Source organism: Vulpes vulpes, chromosome 5 (genome assembly GCF_048418805.1).
Source record: "Vulpes vulpes isolate BD-2025 chromosome 5, VulVul3, whole genome shotgun sequence".
Taxonomy (NCBI): Eukaryota; Metazoa; Chordata; class Mammalia; order Carnivora; family Canidae; genus Vulpes; species Vulpes vulpes.
Window position 1 is genome coordinate 133,688,247 of NC_132784.1, and position 17,505 is coordinate 133,705,751.

The 17,505-nt window shown below is 43.2% G+C and overlaps 1 protein-coding gene across 4 annotated transcripts in view; it reads left to right on the forward strand.

Moving 5' to 3' along the window:
- The window catches only part of HECW1 (HECT, C2 and WW domain containing E3 ubiquitin protein ligase 1), a 444,141-nt gene that overhangs the window by 181,151 nt on the left and 245,485 nt on the right, over window positions 1–17,505 (forward strand). For all 4 annotated transcript variants that reach the window (XM_072760066.1, XM_072760065.1, XM_072760067.1 and 1 more), the window contains one exon: window positions 15,422–15,746. In XM_072760066.1, the coding sequence (XP_072616167.1) occupies window positions 15,422–15,746 (325 nt within the window). The remainder of the gene's footprint in view (window positions 1–15,421; window positions 15,747–17,505) is intronic.

A 17,505-nucleotide genomic window follows, 5' to 3' on the forward strand; every position in this document is an offset into this window, starting at 1 on the left:
AACAGAAGAAAGTACCAAACATAAGTCAGAGAACTGATGAATACAATAACTGGTCTGACAAATACAAAGAGAGGCTCAACAGCAGACTAGACAATGTAGAAGAATAGATCAGTGACCTGGAAGTCAGGGCAGTGTAAATCACCTAAACAGAGCAATAAAAGAAAAAAGAATTCAACAGTATGAAGATAGCTTAAGGGACTTGTGGGACAACATCAAGTGGAAAAATATGTGCATTATACAGACCCCAGAAGGAGAAGAAAGAAAGGGGCAGAAAAATTGTTTGAAGAAATAATGGCAGTAAACATTCTTAATCTGTAGAAGGATACACACATCCAGCTTCAGAAAGCCCAGAGAGTTCCAAATAAGATGAACTCAAAGAGATACACACCAGAACACTTTATAGTTAAATTGGCAAAAGTTAAAGATGAAGAGAGAACATTAAAAGCAGCAAGAGAAAAACAACTTGTTATATAAATGGGAACCCTCATATGTCTCTAAGCTGAAAACTTGCGAGCCAGAAGAGAATGGCATGATATATTCACAGTGCTAAAAGGAAACTTCTAACCAAGAATTGTCTTCCAGCAAGAATAGGATGGATAAAGGGTTTTCCAGACAAGCAAAAACTAAAAAAGTTTATCACCACTAAACTGGCCTCACCAAAAATGTTAGACACTTATTTAGGCTGATAAAAGACACTAACTAGTAACAAGAAAACATTTGAAAATAAAAATCTCATTGGTAAATGCAGGTATATAGTAAAGGTATTCGATCAATCACTTATAAAGCTAATATGAAGGTTAAAAGAGAAATGTAATAAAATTATGCATAACATAATTAGTTAAGAGATATACAAAATAAGAAGATGTGAAATATGACATCAAAGACGGAACACATGGAGGGTAGTAAAAATGTAAAAAATTAGAATATGTTCAAACATAAGATGCTATCAGTTTGAAATAGACTGATACACAGGAATACACACACACACACACACACACACTCACACACACATTTCTACATTAATGGATAGATCATCCAGACAAAAAAATCACTAAGGAAACATGAGCCTTAAATCAAATAGACTTAATAGATAAACACACAACACTCCATCCAAAAACAGGAGAATACACGTTCTTCTGAAGTACACATAGGACATTCTTCAGGATGGAGCACACGTTTGGGCACAAAACAAGTCTCAATACATTCAACAAGACTGAAATCTTATCATGCATCTTTTCCAACTCCAATGGTAAGAAACTAGAAATCAATTGCAAGAAGAAAACTGAAAAAAAAAATGACAAATACGTGAAGATTAAACAACATGTTACTGAACAACCAATGGGTTACTGTGGAAATCAAAGAAGAAATAAAAAATACCTGGAGATAAGTGAATATGGAAATACAATAGTCTAAAATCTGTAGGATGCTGCAAAAAAACAGTTTTAAGGGGGCAGTTTGTAGCTATACAGGCCTACCTCAAAAAACAAGAAAAGTATCAAACAGTCTATACTTAAAGGAACTAGAGAAAAGAATAAAGTCCAAGTTAAGAAAATAAATGAAAAGAGAGACTAAACAAAAATATTTATTTTTGGTTTTGAAAACAAAAATAAATGAAACAGAGACTAAAAATACAACAGAAAAGATCAATGAATGTATTCAAAGAACACGGTTAAAATGTCTATATTATTCAAATATGATATGATATATAGAAAACCCTTAAAGACTCCACAAAAAAGCTGTTAGAACTAATGTATGAATTCAGTAAAGTTGCAGGATACAAAATAAACATACAGAAATTTGTTGAGTTCCTATAGACTAGTAATGAACTAACAGAAAGAAAAAATGTGAAAATAGTAGCATTTACAATTGCATCAAAAGAATAAAATACCTAAGGAATAAATTTAACCAAGAAGGTGAAAGACCTGTATGCTAAAAACTGTAAGACATGGATTAAAGAAATTGAAGGAGATACAAATACATGAAAAGATATTCTGTGCTCATGGATTCAAAGCAATCCCTGTCAAAAAAAAAAAATCCCAAGGATATTTGTCATAGAATTAGAATAAATAATTCTAAAATTGGAGTCACCTGAGACACCCCAAAAAGACAAAGCAAGCAATCTTGAGAAAAAACAAAGCTGGATTTCAAACTATACTACAAAGCTGCAGTAATCAAAAGAGTGTGATGTTGGCATAGAAACACATAGATCAATGGAGCAGAATGGAGAGCTCAGGTAATAAAAACCATATACATATATGGTCACTTAATTTATGACAAAGGAGCCAAGAATATACAACAGGGAAAGGAAAATCTCTTCCATAAACGGTGTTGGGAAAACTGGACAGCTACATACAGAAGAAGGAAACTAGACCGCTTTCAGCATACACAAAAATCATTCATCATGGATTAAAGACTGGAATGTAAGACCTAAAACCACAAAATTCCTGGAAGAAAACACGGGCGGTAATTTCCTATCATGTCATCTGCAAATGGGGATAGTTTCCATAATTTGGTTATCGAAAATAAAGCTGCAATGAGTACAAGGGTGCATGTATCCTTTCAAATTAGTGTTTTCATATTCTTTGGATAAATACCCAGAAGTGGATTAAGTGGATCATAGAATAGTTCTATTTTAATTTGTAAAGGTATTTCCATATTCTTTTCCACAGTGGCTGCGCGATTACGTTCCCACAAACAGTGCATGAGGGTTCCCTCTTCTGCACATACTCTCCAACACTTATTTCCATCTTTTTGATAACAGCCATTCTAACAGGTGGGAGGTGATATCTCATTGTGGTTTTTATTCATATTTCCCAGGTAATTAATGATGTCGAACGTCTTTCACACGCGTGTTGGCCATCTGCATGTGTTCTCTGGAGAAATGTCTGTTCAGATCCTCTGCCCATTTTTAAATCAGGTTGTTTGCGTTTTTATTGTTGAGTTACATGAGTTCTTCTTATATTTTGGATATTAACTCCTTACTGCGTATATAGGACATTTGTCTTAATGATTTTTTTTTAAATCTAATTCGAAAGCCAAAGGAAACGGAAGCAAACATAAACAAATTGGGCAATATCAAATTACAATTCTTCTGCACACAGAGGAACTATCAACAAAATGAAAAGGCGAAGAAGATATTTGCAAACTTAAATTGGGTAGGACTTAAAATCTGTGTTTTGGTTCCTTTGCATTCTGATCAGCAGGCACCGTTCTCCCTATGGGGAATACCTGCCCCACTCTCACCCTGCATTTGTGTTTCTCCTGGGAACTCTCACCTTGGCAGGAGGGTAGGGGAGCCTCCACGGAGTACCTTGGATTCATCTATTTTTCACACAAGTTTGTGTTCTCTTTTCCAGGGCAGATGCCATAGCTTATACTCTTGTTCATTTTCCAGGGTTTGACACATGCATTTGTTGACCAAATGAATAAATAAATGAAGATTGTCTGGGAAATGCACCTTTAGCGGTTGAAAGGCGCTCTGAGATGTGGCTCTAGCTTTCTGCGAGTAATAAAGCAAGAGTAAAATGCTGGCCTGTGCTGCGGGTCACGATTGAGGTTCTGACAGGGAGCCCGTTGTTACAAATGAGGAGAAGACTTGTCCTCTGCAAAGAACAAAGCTAATGTAATGGAAATGCTTGCACTTAAGATTCATTAGCATGTACCTGTGGCTCTTGCTTCCTCAGAGCTAATGTTTCATTCGAACAGCCTTTCAGAAACCCAGATTACTTCATTTTCTCATTTTCCTCTTAATGCCACTGTCTCTTGGGGCTTTGCGAAAAAGCGTGATGAGCAGTTTGAATGGCAACCCAGGCACTTCCTTGTGATGACACTGTCTCTGTTGCTGCCACCCAGAGAAGGGAGGGCTGTGTCTGCTGCTCCTATATCCCATGGCTCCTCCTACAGCTGTCAACCCCTGGAAGGATACAGAACTTTAATCCTCCCACCTACAAGGTAAAAGGGAAAATTAGAGATGTTATCTGAATAACTAATTCAAGCCTCAAATGGAAAAAAAAAAAAAAGGATTTTTTTTCTAAAATATCCAGATCATTGAGACTTCTGAGTTCTATTTGTCTGGGTAGGCAGCTTATCTTTTAATTAATTGAAATAGCAGTGAGTGTTCTTGAATATATTACCGTATCATTGAGACCTACAACTTCCAGGCATCAGCTTAAGAGTGAAAAATGTCTTAGCCAGATGATAATCTAGTTTGCCTTCTGGTGGTTGCTACCGAGGGTCAAATTAAATTGTGTTCTCATTGACGGTAACCTAAACCTATAGCTTACTATTAAGCAAAAGTTCCCTGTGGCTGGAATTCTTGGGAGAAGCACTGGGGCTCATAATTTTACTGCGTCAGATGCATCTTTTGTGTGTCATCGGGAAGCTCAGGTGATGCTCCCAGGCATCCAAACAAGAGATGGATTAGGAGAAAGCCATTCTATTTCTTTAAGTCTGGAAAACTGAAAATACTGTCTGTTGGTAGCTTGAGTCAAAGGTTCCAAGCAGCCTCCATTGATTATCCCTCCTCCTTAGTTCTGAAAAATTAAAAGGATTCATTGGTATGGCAAATGTTGGAAAGGATGGTCTATGAAAGATACCTAAGAATCTCAGCAGTGTGTCGTGTTTGAAAAAGTAACGGCTGATATTTCTTTTCTCTTAATGTTCTCTTAAAACCAAGCAAGACGTTGGCTGAGGTGGTCTCCATACGGGAGAAGTCAAGTAGGGAGCCTAGATATCTGAGCAACCACAGCCTGAATGTGAGCTCCCCATCCAGTTTAGCCATAATCTTAGTGAGGACTAATGCCAACAGAGCTAAATAACAAATCTTATTTTTTTTTTTGTTTTCAAAATAGAAATCTTCCTTCCTTTTGCCATTTCCATAAATAATTGATAATAAAGTAATAGGGCACTTACAAGGTCACTTGATTTGCTGTGTTGACCATGGGGATACCTTGATGCTGTGGGAACCTTCAAGGGACACTTTGTCCGTGTAGTTGTGGTTCACTTCAAAAGCAATATTTTTGTCTCTGCTCCTGTATTCTTTCTCTCTTCTATAGATGTCAGAAGCTGGGTAGAGATGCTTATGGGTTGATCTTTCTCCTTGTCATTCCAACTCTCTCAGTCATTGGATCTTACATCGCTTAAGACAGGCCTAATCCTCTTTTAATGGCACCACTTTTTAATTACTTCCTTCTTTTTCCAACCAATGTCTCTCGATTTAAGCCATCTCTGCTGGCCCTCACGTTATACTGTGAGTGCTGAGATGGCACAACCTGGTGTGGCTGAGGGAATGGGTGACAGCTAGCCCTGGACTTGAGTAGCCCGGACTAGAAATATCATCACAGGAGGGGCACAATGATGGGAGGGAAGGCACTTGGGAAGGAACGTATTACCTGTGACTCCCTCTGGGATATGAACTGGCCACGTCACTTCTCAAGGGACACAAAGACAAGAATGACACAGAGGGGAGAGAGAGAGAGAGAGACCAGATGCTATTTGCCTCTTCATCACTGCTCTAAGTTGTCTTCCAAAACAATGGTCTCAGGTCTTAACACTGAATTTATCTGCTTGATAACAAAAGGAAGTGCTGCTGCGGCAACTTCAGGTCCCCTGTGTACCGGTAATAGGCCATCTGGTTCGCGTTCCTCAAGATTGGCCCTTCTGTTAGAGCTGCAGTCCAGGATGGTGCTCCCCCTGTCCTGACAGGTGGTCTGAAAGAGCAGTGCGGATGAACCCTTATCCTCCTGAGGGTTCTTCGGCTCTTCCCTAGCTGTGCAAATCTAGCCCCTTGGCCAGTAGTTCTTCTAGTGCTTTGGTAGAAACTTTTGCTGCATTGTTGCTGAAGGAAGGTGTTCAGCAGCACAGTATTCATGAAAGCACAAGGTAGGTGAGGCCACCACTGACTCTTTCCCTGGCTTTAACAGGGCTCAGTGTCCCCAAAAGAAACCCCTCTATCCTTAACTTGGCACACTTGGCCTTAAAACTGGTCTTGGGGCACCTGGGTGGCTCAGCGGTTGAGCGTCTGCCTTTGGCTCGGGTCATGATCCCAGTCCCACATCAGGCCCCCCACAGGGAGCCTGCTTCTCCCTCTGCCTGCATCTCTGCTTCTCTCTCTGTGTCTCTCATGAATAAATGAATAAAATCTTTAAAAAAAAAAAAAAAAAGACTGGTCTTGATTCTGTTCCAGCCTTACCCCTCCCCACTGCTCCTGCCCCACATACCCTCTGCTTCAGGCACCCTGGTCTTCCAGTCCCCTGGACACATGTGGGCAGTCTTTATAACTCTTGTCTTGCCTTTGCATATGTTCCTTCTGCCTTAAAAAAAAAAAAAGTGCTTTCTCCGCTTCTCCCTAAGTCTTGTTTCCTTCCCTATCTGACAAAATGAGTAATTATCTTCCTACCTTGTGAATCCCTCTAAACTTGTTTGTGTTTCACCCTAGGTTGAAATAATTAGTTTCTGTATCTTCTCACCACCAGATAATATCCAGCATAGGCCTCACCTCCAGCACGGTACAGGTCCTGTTGTACATGCTCACGTGTGTTTGACTTAGGTGTTAGTGAGCTCTACTACGTCACTGGTGACATTACTTTGCTATATAACAGTGAAGACTAGCCTTTGTACTGTATTCTATGGCAGAGGAAGATTATAAATACAGTATGTTCCAGAAAGTCAGTCCAATTCAGTTTGTGTTGATGTGTCATCCAAGCTTTGAAAATGAAAGATGCAAAAGTCCTGAAATTTACTTCTCTTGATCAGTTCTGAGGAGCAAAGTATCCTGGGGCACATGTTATTAAATGGCGCAGTGTCCCCAGTGGTAGAATCAGGCAGTTACCACTTGCCCTAGAATGTGCTAAGTGTGGTGTAGGGCACTGCCCTGCTCCTGGTTGAATGCAATGGCCACGAGATCCCAACAGAAACAGGCCACACTCGGTGCCGTACGTGGTCTCTGTGACTGTACCTTTGGATTGTTCCTTCATATACCCCTCATCCACCCCCCTCAAGGACACAGGCCATACCTTGTTCCTTTACCTGTCATCCTCCCACAGTGGATCTTAGCCCCTGGGTTGCAGATGGCCCTGTGGTTTTAGTCTTAAGGGATTGTCTGATGAAGCTTCTCCCTAGAGGTGTCCTTGGCTTCCAGGATTGCTGTAGTAGAGGCTTCTCCAGACACAGGGGGCTCCTCTCCCCTTGCTTTCCTCTCACTGCTATAGGGTGATGTTTCTAAGGTGAACAGATTGTATCATTTCCTAGAGCAAAACATCTCCTGTTCCAACCCACCCCATCCCATCCTCTAAAGGGGAAGATCCTATGTCTGGGGATCCTGTGTCCTGGGACCCCCTCGACTCCCATTTCTCGCGGCTCCCCCTGGCGCTCTCTGGCAGGCAGCTAGGAGGAGCTCTGCTGACAACACAGGCGCGCCACGCTTGCTTGGCGTGTAAAGCTCTGCCTTTAGACACAGGTTCCTTCTGCTTAGCTTGGATTTCCCTCTGCCTCTGACCAGTTGGTGACCTTCCTACTCCTCCTTCCAAATACACTGTTACTGTTCTCCCATCTGGGAAGGCATCTCCAGCATCTCTCTCCCTCCCGTGAGGACCCTGCCTACCACTCTTGTCATGGTCCTTGTCATTGTGTCAGAGTTGACTGCTTAAATGTTTGCCTCCTGCACAAAACCCTTCGAGGGTAGGAGCACTGTTTAATTCACGTCTCTCTGCATACTTGATGCTTGGCACCGTGTCTAGTACACACTAATGACTCAACATTTGCTCATTGAATGGGCTAAAGGAAGAAAACAAAAAGACAGTTTACTTAAAAATCTCACCAACTTGGCTGGGTCCAAACCTCCCAGGGGATGGAAAAATTTAAGAGAGCATCTATACAGCACCCCGAACCTCCACGACAAATACTAAGGTATTTGAACATTAACCTCACTGTGTATGCAAACTTAGCCCCTCATTTGCAATCCTGCTCAAATGTCCTTCTTAGAACCCTGTTCGTTGTCGGGCCACATTGCCTATTAGCAAATCTAAACAGGTTTCTGAATAGAGGAGGAAAACACACGGTGCCTTACATTCTCTGCAAGCCTGAGGCTGCCTCCTCAGAGAGGCAGTGGGGTCCAAGCCGTGGGGCTTGGGTCTGGGTTCCAGTCGTGGCTCTGCTACTCACATGCTGTGCCCAGGGCAGGCCACTGCCCTTTGACAGCAGCAGGAGGAAATGAACATGACTTCCCACCGGTCGCTCTGGGAGTCTGTGTGACTCGGTTTTAGAGGTCGGGTTCTGAAGACTAGACTGTCGTTAGGCAGGTGGTGGTGCCCGGGTATGGAAGAGACAGTCACCCCACTTGGTACAGCAGCCCTGGGGAGCTCCAGGAGTGGAGCTGTGGTGATCAGGGCTGTTGCTCATGGCTGCCCAGCTCTGTAGCCAGATTGCTCCCCTGCACGCCCACCAGGTGGCTCCGGGGTGGCCAGCAGGGTCTCTGGGGCCTGGGTGCCATGACCTGCTGGAGCATCACTGTGGTTCTGGGAAATAGAAGCATATCCTTTACTTCAGCGGGTGTGAACACATAAAGAAGGGACCTTCCCAACTTGCATCGAGATGGACCCCTCCTGCGGGAGAAAAGGACATGTCTGAGATTGAAAAGGGAAAGTCATCTGTGCATTCCTATTCATTCTCTGTCCCTGTCTGTGAGTCCATCTGTCTGCCTCTCTGTCTCTCTCTCTGTCTCTCTCTCACACACACACACAACACACATGCGCACACACATGCACACACACACGCACACACAGAGGAGTACCACTTTCAATGACTTTTCTTGTAGAGCAGAAGGAGATGCTGCTAGGGATCAGGAATTTCCCTTAAATAACATAGGAAGACCCCCCGCCTCCTATCTTCCTTGCTCTCCTCACCTACATCCCCCACTGATTATTCTGGCTGTAGTAACTGCCCAGACTCTGACAGCTTCATTCTTGAACATCTCCAAGCATAAACCTCCCAAGTGGCTCAGGGTTGCACCAAAAAATTCCGTATTTGACCAAAGTGGTATAAGTTGCATATCCTGCAAAGCATGGCCAGACCCCCTGGCACCTCTCCTAAGCATAAGGAGCAAGAATGACATTGGAGCAACGAGGAGCAAAGATTTTCTTCTGCTGCCATCACTGGGGGCTCCAGAGAGGAGTGGGGTGGAGGCTGTTCCACTCACTTAAACCTATTGTTGGACTTTTTTCGTTAGTGATAAGGCCTTTTGTGTTCCTAAAATAATTCATTTGACTGTCACTTTAACAAGTCCCTTGTCTGTCAGATCATGACGACTTCCTATGTGGATATTCCCTGACTTGGTTTGATTTGCTTATTAACATTTCCTCCACCTAATGTTCCCTTCCAGCCGGCAATGTGTGGGATTCTATTTCTTTTTCAAAGAAAAGGAGCCCACACAATTTAGTTTATATAATTCTGTGATATTCTTCTGTACAATGGCCAGCACAAAACACAGCCTTTTCAACACATGGCTTTGAGGCTAAAAACACTGTCTCAGAGACAGGTGTGATAGGAACTGAAGAGTTGGCTAGAGATGGTAACATTGCAGTCTCCTCCCACTTTCCTCCTCCAAAGTGCTTGGCCATCTGGCAAGTCACGGCCACCTCTGTCCCGTGACCTCACTCACCCACAGCTGTTCCCAAGCAGACGTACAAAGGTACAGGCAGGACTCAGACCTCAGGATGTGAGACACAGAAGGGGAGGCAGGGGTGGGATCTCATCTCATCCCACCTCTCCCTTTTTACCAATATCATTCAGGAACTGGTAATGGGGGATTCTGGGCAACAAGCCTGTGCTTTAGGCAAATTAGGCACTGAGAAGGTTCCTCAACTCCAGCAGCAGAGCGTGATGTCATGGCTCCGGGATACAGAGGCAGATGCTCCCCTTCCTGAGCCATTCACTCACTCACTCACTCACTCATTCATTCATTCATCCAACAAAACATCTACTGAGCACCCATGACATTCTTACCAGGTACTGCTTTAGCTGGAAATGCAGGCCCAGACGGGCTGGTCAAGGCCCGTATTCTCTTGGCACTTGCTTCTCAGTCGAGGGGCACTGATACGAAATAAGACCCTCGTAGATGGAACAGGTCATTCAGGCTCCAGTTTATCTGCATCGAGGCCAGAGAGAGATGTGAGGTTGAGAACAGGCATGGAATTGAGAGCAGGAGGTCTAGGGCATAAGAGGTCGAATAAGCCAAGGCGGCTTTTGAATGTGGTCAACACAGCCATAAACACAGCCCCAGAGAGACGCTTTATAGTATAACCTTACCTTTTGTCAAAAACTCGGGCAAGAATCTGCCACTGTTTATGATTTTTTTTAAAAAAGTGTTTTTTTAAAGGTAATGTTCACCACATCATGTGGTGTTCTCTAGATAAAGTCTAAAATGAAGTGTTTTATTAAGAACTTGGAGGGAGAAGAAAATTCTATATTCTGATCATGAGAACTATGCTTTCCTTGTATTTCTGGTTTTCAAAAAGATCAGAGGAGTATCTGAATCAATTTCTGCAAGCATCTGCCCATGTTATAATTTGGAGACAGTGCTTAAGAGGCCACTCTTAAAATCACAAAGAATAGGCTCAAATCCTAATTTCTTGGAGGACCTCGGGAATGTTTATGAACCACCATCCTGAGCTGGGTTTTCACCAAGAGAGTAGTGATCGTGATGGGTTTTTAATGTGATAATGCACCAAGTTCCCTGCATAGACTAAACGCTCAGAATCATCATCCTTTTTCGTAGTGCTACTTCCTATTTTGTCTGGTCTCTATTTCCTTATTTCCTTGTACATTTCTTTTGTTGTAAATTTTCTCAGATCCGTTGTAGAAAGAGACAAGTTACATGCAATTTTTTTTTATTTCATTACCTCTCTGATGGCATAACCAGAGATGAGTGTAGGATAAAAAAGCTTAAGGCATCCACTTGCTCAAAATAAAATCTGTTCCTGAACTCAAAAACTATTATGCTCTTCTTTCAGCTAAATAATGCCAGTTAGTATAACCTCGTCTCATATACTTTAATGAGATTTCCTTCAGGGCCTGTGTTATCCACTCACTGTTTTTGATTTCTTAGTGTGGAGGCAATTTTTAAGGGTCATTTTGTCTATTATAGATATGGCTTTTGTCCACTTTCTCTTCATTTCTGAGATGGTACTCACTCACAGCTTTATGTATTCCAAAACAGAAAAGCCATTAATGACTTTGTCAGTTAGAAATTGAGGCGGCAGAATCTTTTGTTTCCCTGTCCGGAAAAAAATAAAATCCAAAATAACATGTCCCTTCCCTAGGAGTGACGATTTCTTTCTTTTAAGATTCCGTCTCCTTACAGGTTTTATGTTTGCCAGTATACTCTAATGCATAAGAATAACTTAAAGCACTAAACGTGCAAGACCTGTTCCAAGACTTTTTAAAAATCCAAGAACATATCACTTAATTAAAAACATTTTAACAATTTGAGTGATTTCAGTTGGAAAGCAAAATAGGTAAACAAAACCTCATTGTTGGATCTTCAGCCGCAAGTAGGAAACAAGCCAGCAAGCAAATCCTCCTCCCTATGAAGTAGGTCACAATGTGATCAGATTGTCTTCAGTGGCTCACCCATTGGATTCGCTTTTTCGGGGGTCAGTTACAATCTGTGCTTACCGTAGTCTACAAGTAGACACCCTTGATTACGAACAATTGGAAAATCCCAGTGTCACTGGAGCTGTTACTAATATTCTCTTGGTTTCTCATCTGTGTCTATTACCCATCACCCAGGTAAGGGAAAATAAAAGACCCTCGAATGACTTAGCGGGATGGAGAAGAAGCTGGAAGCAATTTAGTGATACTGTTGACTTCCTCCTCCTAGATAATGGGAGAGCCACTCCTGCTCTTTGCGGGGAGGAAGGAGAAGGCAGGTCCCTGTCCCACGAGATTTGCCTTAGAGCTTAGGAAGAGTTTTGAGGTTGTACAACAATGGAATCACTGTCTTGCAAGAGAGCGGTCTTTTATCCAGGGCTATTTAGAAGCAGGACAGATCCTCCTCTATCTCTCGCAGTTCAGATGTGAATGGAGAATGATTAAATTGTTTCTTCCAGCCGGATGAGTCTATAGTGTGAGCTTGGAACCCTTGTGAATGGCCCGGGAAAGTGTAGCCACAAAGGAATCGCACGTTGGGGATCAGCTATCCACCTGCTGTGTTCAAGAGGCAGCTGTTGTGAGTCTTTAACAGTAACACCTGTTTAGGGACACGATGGCATATAGTTTTAGGTGAGCCTTTGTACATAACTTTTGTCTCTTTTTCTCTCTGCACTATCTACTGACTTATGTCTTTCCATCTTTTATCTGTTTTGAATAGCGAACTTAAACCCCTTCTGCAAAAAGAAGGGACCTCATTGAATAAAATGAATCATATTAATTAAAGCTTCAGGGGCCTTTTTTGATGCCAGGAGTCATGCCAGTTCCAGGAGCAGGAAGTGCTGGCTTTGAGTCTTCACTGCAAAGGAACGTGTGTGAATCGGTCAACTAGCCATAATACAGTCAGCATCTCTGCAGGGGACGGGGATTCCTGTGGGATCACAGAGCCGAGGCCCACATTTTGGGGAATGGGAAAAGGAAGCAAGGGGAGGCTATAGCAGAGTTGGTGTTGGGGCATAATCTTGAAGCAGAAATACAATCCCTGCAAGTACAAATGGAGAGGGTGTGGACAAAGACAGGGTGGGGCGGGTGGGGAGTGCAGCCTTCAAGGAACAGCTTTGAGGCCGCTTTACTGATTCCGGGCAAATGCCATTATTGCAATCCAGTAAATTACTGACAGACGTTTTCCTTGACTAATGGTTCCTTCTATGCCACATAGACAGTAGCACTGGTATAATTTGACAGTTTCAGGAAAGTTGCCTGGTTTCCAGGGAATTCTAATAAAAATACCACAGCAGAAGTGTCTTCAACAAAAGAAAAGCACTCTATAATTTTTTCTGAGGGCCCAGCTGATAGTATATCAATAAAATTCCCTCAAGCCTCAACATTAATGCAAAAATATCCTATTCAAGCACAAACTTGACAGATAAAGGGAGCCTTCCTCTCCAAAAAATTGATATATAGGGTGCCTTTACAAATACATTGGGCTGTTTAATGCTTGGAATTTCAGTTTTGAAAAACAACTTGCAGGACCGTGACTAGAAATGATTTGTGGGTTTGTTGCAGAAGAAATTAAGTATGAGGGCCCTGGGATGATATGAGGGGACCCTTGGCCAGTGAGTGAGCCTGGCCAACTGCCCAGGACCTATGTTTCATTGAGGCATTCTTAGTAAAGCAATACCGGTAGTATATTAGCAGTATTTTTTTTCTTATTTATTGAGTATTTTCTATGCTTAGGGCTTGATTTACGTTGTCTCATTAAGTGATGACAGCAACTCATTTACAAACGAGGAAACTGAGGACCAGGAAGATTAAGTAAAATGTCCAGGGATGCACAGGTTGGAATTTGGTAGGTTCTGCACTAGCTTTGGTTTAACCTGCAATCATAAGCTTGACTATTTAATTCCCAGTTGTTTTTAATCTCCACAATAGTCCACATCACATAGTTTTAGGTGAGCCTGTGTAAACTGCAGAAATGTTATGCTGTAGCTGCAGCCTTTCTTTTCTGGAGATGTTCCAAAGGTCTCTGGACAAAGTCCCCCTGGAGGATGGTCAGGTTACAGATGTCCCCTGTGAGCTGCTCAGAAGAGCCAGGGTGCCTGTGGGGTGCATGGGCGGCTCGTGTTCCCTGGGCTCTGCCTATCGTCCAGGTGACACCGTGGTCTGTCCATGTTCATACTGTCACACGACAAGCATTTAAAAAAAAAATAAAAGACCATATGGCCAATAGTGCGATGAGATGCTTTCTGGAGTCTGGCTTTTCTGGCTATAGTAATGCCATGGTTACCACCAGGGAGACCTGAGGAATTCCTAACAAGAGACTCAAATAATGAACCAACAGGCCTGCCACATGGCCATTAAGGACTGAGATGGAGAATGCCAACACTGTGCTTCATCAGGTTAATGGACTTTTTACAAGTGCCCTGGTCTTGGAAGATGGAAAAAGTGCAGGCCTCAATGCCTGCTAAACAGACTTATGTAATCCAAAGAGCAGACTGCCGCTGAGGCCTGGGCCTCATGACAGTAAACAGAAAGTCTATAACTTGCAGTTGATTGATGTGTGCAATAAGTAACTGGCCCTGGGATCTAAACTGTATGACTCAACACATTTTCAGGCCTTAATCTTCTCTTCGGTTGTTTTTTTGTTTTGTTTTTGTTTAAAGAGAGAGAGTTCGAGCAGGAGTGAGGAGGGGGTACAGGGAGAGGGAGAGAGAGAACCTTAAGGAGACTCCATGTACAGCACAGAGCCCGATGCAGGGCTCCATCTCACTACCCTGAGATCATGACCTGAGTCGAAATCAAGGTTCCGGTGCTTAACCAACTGAGCCACCAAGGCACCCCCTTAATCTTCTCCTTGAGAACAAAAGTGTTCCTATTTGTAGAAATGGCGTGTTCTTTTATAGCCAGGTATCTCAAAATTATATATTTAAATTCCAATTTTTATATACTTTGACGAAGTCAGAATCACACTTCCCTTGTTTCAAAAAAGAACCCCTTGTGCAAGTTCGATATGATGTCCCCCGCCCCCGACCCATGTTTTAAAAGCCATCTGTATCCAAACAATCCAGCTATTGCTGTGCATTGGCTCAGCTCATAGTAAGTGCTCAATGTCGCAAACAAAAAACATGCATTTTTTTTCATCAGATACAATGGTTTCTACAATAACATTGGGCTCCGAGCCATAGTTCTCTGAGACTGGACTTTGTTGAAAATTATGGTGTTCAAAGATTAGTAAGGGATTGGAACAGGTCCTTAATGGGAATCTCAGATGGCTGGAGATTTCTGGAGGGTGGAGAGTGGTAATGGAGGCCTAGCAGCCTCAGCCACCTATAATTCTGGGCTGTGTGTCTGGGGTCTTGAATGCTGCAAGGAACTCTTAAAATGTTCAGTGATCATAATCATAATCTACCCTAAAAAAAGATAAAATTGGATCCAATTGAATTGCTGCTAGATTTCTCAAGAGATGGCAGCTCGTTTGGGGCAGTCACACCACCAGAGCCATTGAGCCCTTCTAAGACCCACGGGCTAGAGGGAGAAGGCGAAACAGACTCCAGTAGAGCGTGGAATTGCACGGCCCCTTGGGGAGCTGGCATTTTTGTGCTTGCCTTCCCTGTGTGAACCCTGAGGAAGATGCTCTGTGTCCTCTTTCAAATCCCCCTTGGAGGGCTGCTCACTCACAGCTCCTTTCTTCTCCCAGCACATCCTTCTTTCCCTCTGAAGACCGCGATTACGTAGCTGGTATCTTCCACCCCCGCTAATTGTCTGTTTGCCCCCACAGAATCTGTACCAGAACAGGTTTTTAGGCCTGGCCGCCATGGCGTCTCCATCTAGAAACTCCCAGAATCGACGCCGGTGCAAGGAGCCACTCCGTCACAGCTACAACCCCGGCCAGTTCCACAGCATGGCCATTCGGAACGGCCCCCACGGCACCGTCACCATCCCCCGCTCCACCAGTGACACCGACCTGGTCACCTCAGACAGCCGCTCCACACTCATGGTCAGCAGCTCCTACTACTCCATAGGGCACTCGCAGGACCTGGTGATCCACTGGGACATCAAGGAGGAGGTGGACGCTGGAGACTGGATCGGCATGTATCTCATCGGTGAGTGTTCACTTTTGCATATGCTTTCATATTTCAACAAACTCTATACTTTAAGGTGCACGATTTGCAATCACATGTGTTACACACCAGATTCTAACACCGCAGACCAAGCACCGAGGCTTCTCCTGCTATCGCCATTCAGTGGAAGAAAATCCTAAGATAGAAAGGCCAGACGTGGTTGACCATGAATGTCATTACCATTTGCAAGTATAGAAGCCCTTCTACTTATGAATAATAAATACCCAAAGCTTGTTCTCAAGTCCATATGTTCAGAAGACCAAAGCAGCACCATACACACAACTGATATATGCCCGTATCCGTGGAGGGAATTTCACTCTGTTGCCAACAGAATCATACGCCTCTTCTTACCTGCTCTTTCAACATTACAGTCCTTGTATTCAAAAGACGTAACTGGATTCAACGTACGGTGAGAGCAAGCACACCATAGGCTGAGGAAGAAGGTGATGGCTGAGAGGAAAAAGCACAGGCCCTTGTCCTGCAGAAAACAGAACTCATGAATTTGAAATCACCCGAGAAATGGATTCGATCTATTGTACGTGATAGAGTCGGGTGTGGTGGAAATCGGTGCATTTATGCTGGTTAATCAGCAAGCGAAGGTGTGGTGGCTGAGGAGTCCCTAGAGTCAGGCATCCAGTCCGAGGGAGGCCAAGCCTTCTGCCTTCAGTCTGTGCGAGGAGCAATTCACACATTCAGACATACGATGCCTGAGTTAACATCATGGAATATCACAGAAACCAATGGATTGTTAGGAGTATTTTACAATCTGAACCATTTTTCTGATAAAATAAAGAGGATCTTATCTGACTGACTAGCTGTCAGGGAAATCTTCTTAGCTCTCTGGTTTTGCAGTCAGTTTGCCTGGGATATTTACAATATACACATTATTGCAAAGATGAAGAAATGCAAGTTTTGAAATTGGTACACAAATCGTGGTTACTAGCTAAATTGGACTTAGGTAAAATTTAATTTGCTGAAAAAAAATAGTTCTTGAATAAAGTTGTTTGGATACCATCAATTTAAAACAGAGCTTGCAAAATAAGAGCCCACCAACATCTTTTGGGTCCATATTGTTTTAAATTTGATTGGTTGTCAACATTGAAAAATGTAGAGATTTCGTATTGAAATCAAATTTCTAGCTCCTTTCACAAAGCCCTCCACTTGGCAGACTGAGCCTGCAATTCCACTCGGCTTAAGTCTGCTAAAGTTAAGCATTAACTGCCTTGTGTAGCCTGGTCTGTACCCTTCAGTTTTGCCACAGTCGCTCTCCCACCATCACTACTTTTGTTATGAATGTCACTTGTTTAGCACCTCAGACCATTAGATTTTTGGCCCCAGATTTAGTGTTGAAGCAACTCTTTAAAGCTGAAGCTTCCTGCAGTGGTGAGTTCTGATGCCACCCATTCCCAGGTCAGGGATCCATTGGAGGAAGAACATGTATTGGGGGAAAGGTGGGACACCCAAGAACATTCATCCAAAGTGAAGGAATGGGCAGGTCTGAAGCTCAGCTCTAGATCTTGGTGATTGTGGAAGTTGGGGTCATTGGCACCCCGAGAGTTGATGAGGTCACTCGACTGTGTAGGAAACAGTGCCAGAAAGCCTCCGTCAGAGAGGGGGCAGAGGAGGCCCTCAGAGAGGAGGCGGAGGAGGGATGGAGACTTCAGACCAAACTGGGAGACCACGTCACAAAAGTCAAGAGAAGGTGGTGGAGGAAGGAAGGAGTGGTCAGCAGCATCGGATG